This window comes from Cyanistes caeruleus, chromosome 1, assembly GCF_971803275.1.
Source record: "Cyanistes caeruleus chromosome 1, bCyaCae1.hap1.1, whole genome shotgun sequence".
Lineage (NCBI taxonomy): Eukaryota > Metazoa > Chordata > Aves > Passeriformes > Paridae > Cyanistes > Cyanistes caeruleus.
The window spans coordinates 49,059,562-49,068,567 of record NC_141701.1 but is presented as its reverse complement, the minus strand read 5'-3'; the positions used below and the strand labels follow the sequence as shown (position 1 = coordinate 49,068,567).

At 35.2% G+C, this 9,006-nt stretch overlaps 1 protein-coding gene across 4 annotated transcripts in view; it reads right to left on the bottom strand.

Moving 5' to 3' along the window:
• Positions 1-3,865: 3,865 nt before the first annotated feature.
• Positions 3,866-9,006, bottom strand: part of SMCHD1 (structural maintenance of chromosomes flexible hinge domain containing 1) — a 65,396-nt gene continuing 60,255 nt past the window's right edge. For all 4 annotated transcript variants that reach the window (XM_086891090.1, XM_086891115.1, XM_086891109.1 and 1 more), the window contains 4 exons: positions 8,236-8,407; positions 6,090-6,248; positions 5,265-5,388; positions 3,866-4,288 (listed from right to left, as the gene is read on the bottom strand). In XM_086891090.1, the coding sequence (XP_086747216.1) occupies positions 4,186-4,288; positions 5,265-5,388; positions 6,090-6,248; positions 8,236-8,407 (558 nt within the window). In that variant the 3' untranslated portion in view covers positions 3,866-4,185. The remainder of the gene's footprint in view (positions 4,289-5,264; positions 5,389-6,089; positions 6,249-8,235; positions 8,408-9,006) is intronic.

The window sequence follows — 9,006 nt, the reverse complement described above, 5'->3', positions numbered from 1 at the left end:
TTTGAGCTGAACCTTTGATCTGTATCTTCAGAATCAGTTTAGGTTAATAGCATACCTCCACACAGGAGCATGCACATGCTACGAGACCCTTAGTTACAAATACAGGCTCTTGGAAGTAAGACAGGGCAGAAACATGACAGTCCATCTTTCCCTTTTCTTACTTTATAACTTACTTTATCTCCCATTAGCTACTTATGACATTGCCGTTTCATTTTTCTACTATATTTTGTTTAGAAGAACATGCTAAAAGCAGGAGCTGTACTTAATATGAAACATTTGTTTTCACTAGCAGTTTACTGGGGAAAGTTAACTTTTCATTTTTTGGGATCTTTCCCATTTTCCATTTAACAAAGCAGCAGCAACTTTCAATTCAATAGCTCAGTTTTTACTCAGTAACTTTTTAATCTACATTTTTTTTTGTTGTTGAAATATGATGAATCAGAAGTTGCTGCAGTAAGCTGTATTTTTCAAATATGGCTCTTAACTACACTGGGGGAAAACAAAGTAATTTTTCTGTTATTGAAATTAGCCTTGACTGAAATGATATGGTTTAATTGATTTACCACAGTTACAGGATGAAGGATAAAGAGGGAATGAATAATAAGAAATGAGAGCCCACTAAATATCTTTTGAGTAACTAGAAAGTAACACTCATTTTCTAAGAAGAGTGAATACTATATGATTTAGGCAAAGATTCTTGGGCTGTGTTGTAAGATGAAAAAAAAAATCTTTCATAATTTGTTAATAGGTAAGATTGTGAAACACATAGTTCTGCTATTGTATAAAATATTTTCAGTTTTTTGAAACAAGGCCTAAATAGTGTAGTCATAAAGAGCAACTATATTATTTAACTACTAATGCCCACTCCTCAAAATAATGAGTGGGGATTTTTTGAAAGCCCTCATAAATTCTGAGTCCTATCAAAGCTAGTGAGAGTTTTAAGAATCCATTAACATATATTGTAAAATTTGTGCAATTTATGTACTTACAAATTGAAAGTGCTATTTCATTTTTTTTTGCCTCTAATAACTGAAATTTTTCCTTAGTTTTATATATAGGCTGGCTTAAAATGAAATTGAATTCAATTAATTTACATGCACACCTTTTTAAAGGCAGTATTCTTTGCTAAATCTAGGGCTGCTCTGCTCTTAGAACCATTTCACAGTGGAGAAGACATGCCACAGAGGCAGAGATAGGGGATAGGAGCAGCTAAAGCATATCCAGTCAACACAGTAGCTCTCAGAATTTTCCCAGTCACAGTGGGTGTGGAAGAGCTTGTCTATGGAAATACAGACTAGAGGAACTATATGTACACAGGTACATATATAACTTGGAGTGTGCATGCACATACACATGTCCATATTGTTTACGAACCTGAAATGATGCGTGTTCCTGTGGGGAGATGATCTGGTGTGGCAGGAATGCCAAAATCCCTGGATACACACTGTCCAGTCCCAGGCAGAAAGGAGAAACAGCTGCTTTTTACTGATACTGGTACTGCTACCATCAGTAAGATATGTTCTAGTTCCTAGATAATAAGCAAATTGACTTTTAAAAAAGAAAATATTAAAAGTGATTTGGGCTTCTCCTACGGTGTACTGCATTCTGGCAAATGAAAAGGAATTTGCTGCAGATCATTTGCTGTGATGGTTGCCTATCCTTGCTGTGTGATCATGAAATGCAACTTTAATGGGCTTTGTTTCCTAAATATTAAAAAAACAAAACCTAAACTGAACAATTTGGGAGTAGAATTTATTGGGAGAAAATGTTGGTGCATAAAGGCAGATAATGTTTTAATGACAGTTCCTTAATAATGCTTTACTAAATATCCACAAAATGACACTACTGCAACCCCAGCAATGTACGATCATCATCCAACAGAACAGCTGAGACCCTTGCTGTTAAAAAGCAAGCAACTCACCTCTCTCTTTTCCCATTGTGACCAACTGAAGTATGAACCATTCACCAATTGTGACTGCATATCTCTTCAAAGGCTTAGAAGAAATGGAGTTCAGGATAGCAATATAAAGCTAACTTAAATATGCACCTACTCTGGAGGCTTCAGCAGAAAACTTCCAGTAATTACGCTGCAACAGTCTCACAATGTCTCAATGGATATTTGGAACGCGTGTGTTTTTCATCCAGGCTACTGCTGTAGCAATAACACAGCAGTATCCTGCAGTGGTTTCCTGCCTCCCTTTTGCTCCCCATGGCATCATCCTTTCCTCCTTCTCTCTCACTTCTCTTTCCCTGAACTGCAGCTCTGGCTGACAAGGGGCTTTGGCCCTGGAGGAGGCCAAGGAAGTCCCAGATGAGATACATGGCTAGAGAAGTACCGGTGATGCTGGGATTGCAGAGATGTAGAGTCAGGGCCACGATACTGATGGCGGGGCTGTAACACTGCAAGTGTGGTTTAGCAGAAAGGACTTGTCATCCAACCCACCTCACTGGGTTCCATGGGGTATCCATTCCCACTCACCTGACAGGCAGTCTGTGCATCCCTGAGTGCTAGTCAAAAAGAAGGCCCGGACCAAAACCACAACCACCTTCCCCCAGTTTTCTGCTTGGATTTCCACCAGCCCCTCACTAAATCAGTGAGGACAACACATACTGCCCAGCATGGCTGAGGTCCCTGCTCTGTTAGAGAGTAAAGAGTGGATAAAGGAAAAAAATTGACACTTACCTTCAGAGCTCCAATTTGTTGTCATGACCAAATCAGCTGCCCTCAACAGCTTTGCAAAGCAGTAACTTGCACTGTAATAACTTGCCATCACTCTGCTGGAAAATCCTGAAAGCTCCCTGGTGAAACTTCCTGAAATCTCTGATAGCTATTGCACAACATTGGAAACCATCCTTAATTTTCTGTTTGCCTCTTCCACCAGGGAGATACATCACATGATGCTAGTAGTGCCTACACTGACTACCAAAGGCAAGAGATGAATTCCAAAAGGAAACATTTCTGCTCAAATATATATTTAATCCAGTAAGATTCAAGGTTATCCAGAGGGTGGAGGCTGACGTTAGCCAGATATCAGAATTAAAATAAATGCATTTAAAAGAAGTACTATCAAGTAATTTGGTTTGGTGGGACAAACTATTACACAGCAAACCCTTGATGGCTGCCTGATTCAAGTCTTGGTGTCTAAATTTAGAGAGAAAGAACAGGAAAAAGGGCTGAGGTAGGACTAGCATAGTTTCTTGCTGGTGTTTAACATGTTATACTTAAATATATATTAATTTTCTTTAAGAGTAGGACTATTTCATGTTTAACCCATCTTTAAAACAAGAAGCTCTGGAAAACTTTCAAGCACAAGTTGCACTGCTTTATTTCTCCTTAACTTGGAGAAATTTAATTTTATTAGAACTGTTAAAGAGATGTGCACCAGTGATCTGCATTTTAAAACTTCTAGCAGAAGGCTACCATGTCTTTTTAAGTTTAAAGTCCTTTTTCAAAAAAAGAAGTTCATATATAAAATGCATATTGCTGAGAGTACAGATCAGCAGATCTGGTGTCAACACTCACCCCTAGGCAGAAATTCTTTGAGGCAGATGTGATGTCCACACCCATGAACACTCTCTCCTACGTTATTCACAGGGCTTCAACTAATAGTTTTATACTTTCCCAGTTAGCTTCCTACTCTTGCCCTCCTCTTTCTTTCAATCAAGTCTGTTTCCAGCTGCTTGCTCTGACCCTGGCTGAAATTTTACCTTTAATCATGCTTGTTCTTTTTCTGCTCTGTTCATCACTAAAAACTTTGTGATGCAGATCACTAAAGGTGACCTTGGACTATCTTCCTCAAGACAGCTTGGGATGCTTTTTAAATTAAAAACTCATTTCATGACACAATCTATTCAACACAAGTGGTTGTAATGTCAGTACTTTGTACAGAAGCAGTTTTATTGAAAAGATCATTTTTTTCATAAATAAAAAAGAATATATTTTAAACTTCTTTTTCACACACGAACATAAAAACTCTGAAAGCTTTTAGAAATGAAAATTAACTATACAAAAATTGGGCTATCAATGTTAAATACTTAAACTTTTGTTCCTACTAACTGAAATACATTTATATCTTCTATCAGTATAAAAATCTTCAGAGTAATGGTAATACCACATGAGTATTCCCTTTAACTGAATGTATTCACATTTTCAATACACAGCTTTTCCCAGCAAATCTGATCAGTCTATGCCTTTCTTTTTCGGGGAGTTCCATTAAGTTCTGAAGGGGCCATTTGCAGAGCTTGCTGTTGCTGCTGGTGTGCAGAAGAGAAGATCCATTCTTCTGAGCTAAACAAAACATAACATAACACAGTGGCTTATAAACAAAGCTTTTCTTTTATATATATATATATAGTATGTAGCATAGAGCTCCTAGCTCCTGCAAGTATAAACAATATAAACCCTATATTTGTACACAGCTTCTTAGTATTGTATTTATTTTGTTAAAATGAAGAACATCATCAGGCTAATATTAGATAGTTTAACTACATAACCACTTTAGTTCTATATGTAGATAAGAATTAAAATACTAACAAGTATAAAAAAAAAAGAGACATAGTAATATAGTGAACACTTGTTCTGAGATTCACAGAATACTACTGTGTAAGATTTAAATAATCTTAGAAAAATGACCATAGTTCAGCAAAGACAATGATAGTTTATAGTCATGAGGAGAGACATGAGAAATGGCAGCCAGTTACATGTCACCTTAAAGATACAGATTTCCTAAATTTTTGTGTGTGTTTAAACACTCAGCAACACAAAGGGACTGAGAACAGATACATGGGTAAAGAGATAACTGTGTTAAACACTTTTCCACCAGCTTACCTCAGACAGCTACTTAGAAAAAATATGTAAGAATGATTCTATTCCATAGGAATAATTATTTCTGTGTTCACCTATCCAGTATTTGACAGCAGACCTTAAAATGTTTACAGACCAAGCCATCTCAAATAGTTCTGCATGTAACAGTGTGGAACATATCACAAAATATGGGGAATGTGATGCACAAAGATGCCAGTCAATCAGTTCATAAAGAGAAGCAGAATTAGAATTAGTAAGCAAATCTTTATATGAGGCTTAAATAGAAGCAGAAACTTTAAAGAAATTAAAAATTATCTTGAAAATCAGCTTTATGCAAACTCTATTAATTGTTGTTTATTGGATACAAATATGAATTTAAAAAAAAAAATCCAGAATAAGCTAGTTTTTGTTTTAAATTCAGATTCTGGGAAAATAATGACTAGATTCAGAAAATACTTACCTATACAATTTTTTTGCTGTGTCTCTTCGCATTCTTTTGGGAGGAATGGGAGTGTCAGATATATCTAACATTATAGGCTGAAGTAATGATTCAGCACCTTTATCTGATAAAGCAGGAGTCATACCTATGAAAAAGTTGCAAGTAAGAATCAATAATGGAAAAATTAAACCTGCTGGTTATAAATGGGCTCAATAACAATAGAGTTAAACCTTTGAAGTAAGACTTTGGAAATGTCATAAATTTTATGGTTACCTTATCTCTGAAACAGAGTTCAAAGATGACAGTTAAAACTATTTGCTTTTTTAATAACTGTTGCAGAGTAAATGTTGATTTTTTAAATATTATTTGATATTGATATAAAAAAATGTTTTTAACTCAGGCAATCCTTGCAGACTTCAGGGTGTTTCTTTTTATAGCACAATGTTTTGATTGCGTTTCCTTAGCAAAAGCAATTCAGCTCTTTAGTACACAGTTATTTCAAAAAGCATGCCAATGTTCTGTAGCACGGGGCCAGCCACACTAATAGTTATATAATCCCATATTAGTGAGATTATAGTTTCATGTTCACAAGACATAGACTGACCATATTCTTATTATCTGAACATAATACAGGACAGTGCTGCTCTAGGCAATACCCACAACATCATACTACTACATACAGTTTTTCTATTCTTTCCTTAATATGTGACATCTCTAAGCTATTAATTAATGTGAACAATTTTCATTCATAGTTGGAACTTCTTATTTTGTAAGAGCAGAATACATCTGGTTGCAGTTAACTGTTCTCCTCTTATAGGACACCAAAATTATAATACAATAACATACCCAATTTTTGTTTTACTAGCTTGAGGCTTTTCTCTTGTTCAGCAAGTTCCTGTTTTTTCTTTTGCATTTCTGGAGTGTTCAGTGACTGCAAATGCAAATCAAGGTCCTTATTCACATTATCAAGTTTAATCACTGCTGCACGGTATTGCTGAAGAAGATCTAATTGAGGAATAAAATGATAAGACACAAAACAATAAGTAAATGACCATTTTGATTTGGAATGCTACCAATACAACCTAGGCAATGTATAAATCCACAAGAAAACATACATTTCAAAAACACTACTCAAGAACAATCCAACCTTATAGTGGATTGATGGCTGTTCCTAAAATGACTATAAAAAAAAAACATATCCAATATTTTGACTCCTCTTTTCTTTTTGAGTCCATATCTTAGGTGACAGTGAAGTACCTGCAAGCTCTGAAAATCATGTGGGAAACTGGTATCACTGTACACATCTTGTTACCTGTGTGCTCCAAGTGAAATTCTCTACCTCTAATGACATTCATTAGGTGCTTGTAGCATATTGTGTTTCCAGTGCTACAAAGCAGAAGCTTGTATTACTGACTTGAATTGTATTCCACCTTGTGGACCAAGTGAACATTTACTGAGTTTCACTGTGTCCCACTATGGAAATCTAATCAAGCAGACTCAGACAAACAAAGGGTTTTTTGTTGACAATCCTTTTTCCTCTTTAAACATATGAGACAAAAATTTCTTCCACATCCAGGCATTGAATAAATATGTCAAGTAATAAAGGAGGGGTTCAAGCACGTTAGCCTGGATTAATTCATTTTACTTTGAGGTGAGTATGAGGCATCTTGCACAAAATTTAACTAACACTAAATGACCTTAAGTTTGCCATGGAGTGAAAGCTCTCAGAGAGCTGTTGCAGACTGACAAAAGGCATTGCAAATTCTTAGTACAGCTTATTTTACAAGTACCTTGCCAGTGTAATAACACATTAAGAAACTTTTATCCTACAAACATTGAAAAAGAGCATGTCAGAAGTAATGCTAAGTGTAAAATTAAGTTCAAAACAAGCCCTGTGTAATGAGATGCTGTCCTTTAAATGGAACTTTACTATGATTTTCCTTTAAATGTCTAGTATCTAAGTGAAATTAAAACATGCCCTTTTCTTCTACATCATTGCTCCAGTACTAAATTATAGAAAATTCCAATCTAATTTGTATTGGGTAATAATTGGGTTCAACAACTGAAAATTATTGAAAATTGAAAATTGAATTTCTGATAGACAGAAAGTGTGCTAAATCCAGTGTATTTTAGTCTGACTGACATGCTTACTGTGTTTTTCCTTCACATAATATATTTTTACTATAATGTTGAGAAAAGGTCTTTTTAGTCCCTATTTTTTTCCTTACTCAATTGGTCAGTGCTAAGTAGTTTGCTCATATATATGGCTACTTTGGTAGGTACATGTGCTCTCTCCCCACCCCTTTCCATTGCACTGTCATGGATAGCCTTCATGTCCTTTCTTTTTAAAATTAAGTATTTAAGAACAATCTTGTTTGTAAGTAAGACTTTTCAGTGTTTTACCCATCAGTCATGTCAGTTGTTACATGTCAGAAACTGCATCTTCTAGTTTAATTTCTAACCTTTATTCTGAAATGAAGAATCCAAGCATATAAAGAAATAGAAGTGATCCCACAGGAAATAGGGTAGCTTATGAGATATTCTCTCTTGAGAACAGGAACTTTTCTACCACTGTTTCATAGAGCTCACTTGCACATAAGATGGTGATTATTTTGATTATGGTGTTTCCAAAGTAGAAAAACCTATAACTTGTATAAACTTATAACTTGTTTTTCAGTGACACTGGGATTCAACCAGCTTAAGCTTGTCAGGCTGCTGTTCAAATGATTATTGCTGCTTATATTCCTTCTTTAATAAGACTAAGAAAAAAGGGGATTATCTCATTATTATTTTTTTTTTTTCAGGAAATGTAATAGCTATAAAGCTTTTAAGAAAAGGCAAATTTATAAACAGAACACTGTACAGCTTCTACTTCTTAAAACAACTTTAAAATAATTGACATTTTCCTTTCTGTATTACATCAGAGAATAAAAAACACAGACAAGCAATATAATTTTCTAAGTTTTGTAATTTTATGACTTCATTAACCCACCTATCTGTCCAGAGAAAGTAGAGTAAAGTTTAGGCATTGGTGCTCCAAATACCATTCCTCTGAGTTTGTCCATTGGAGGAGCTTTATTCTGCAGGCCTCCAAATTTTCCATTGCTGCGAATCCTGTCTCCTTCCCTAGTCAGCAAGGTAGGGCAGTGTGTAATTTTTACAACCTGCATACATATAAAAATTGATAATAAATTAGCAACTCCACAGAAAATCTAAGTTTTCAGCAATGCTGCTGTGAACTTTTACATTTTTCGACTGCAATGCAAGTTTGTTCCCTAATGAAAACATATTTTATGAAATTATGTCGTAACTTTGCTTTCATGCAATAGAATGTGTATATTAATATTAAGGAGTATTGTCAATAATTACAAAGACCAGTATTTTTGGGGGTGTGTTCTCACATTTTACCACAACTCTGAAGGCAAAACTTAAATCTATACCTAGAAAAAGCTGATTATCAACATGTATTAGGAAGCAGTGACATTCAGTACAGTTCTACGTTCTTATGCTCAATCATAATTTTGATTCTAGCAAACTCATAAACTGAAAGGAAAAGTGCTCAGTGTCAGGACTTCTTCAGAGACTCTTGCCTGCTAGAACACGTACCATTAAACCTATATAAAACAGGTCCCAAAGAGATGTAGTTAAGTTTCACATCAAGTTGTCAGTCAAGTGGATCTGAATTTTCATCATGTGTCTTAGACTCCTGTGTTTTATTACACATAGAGTGACTAGGAAAGTACAGAAGAACTTGTGTTTAACA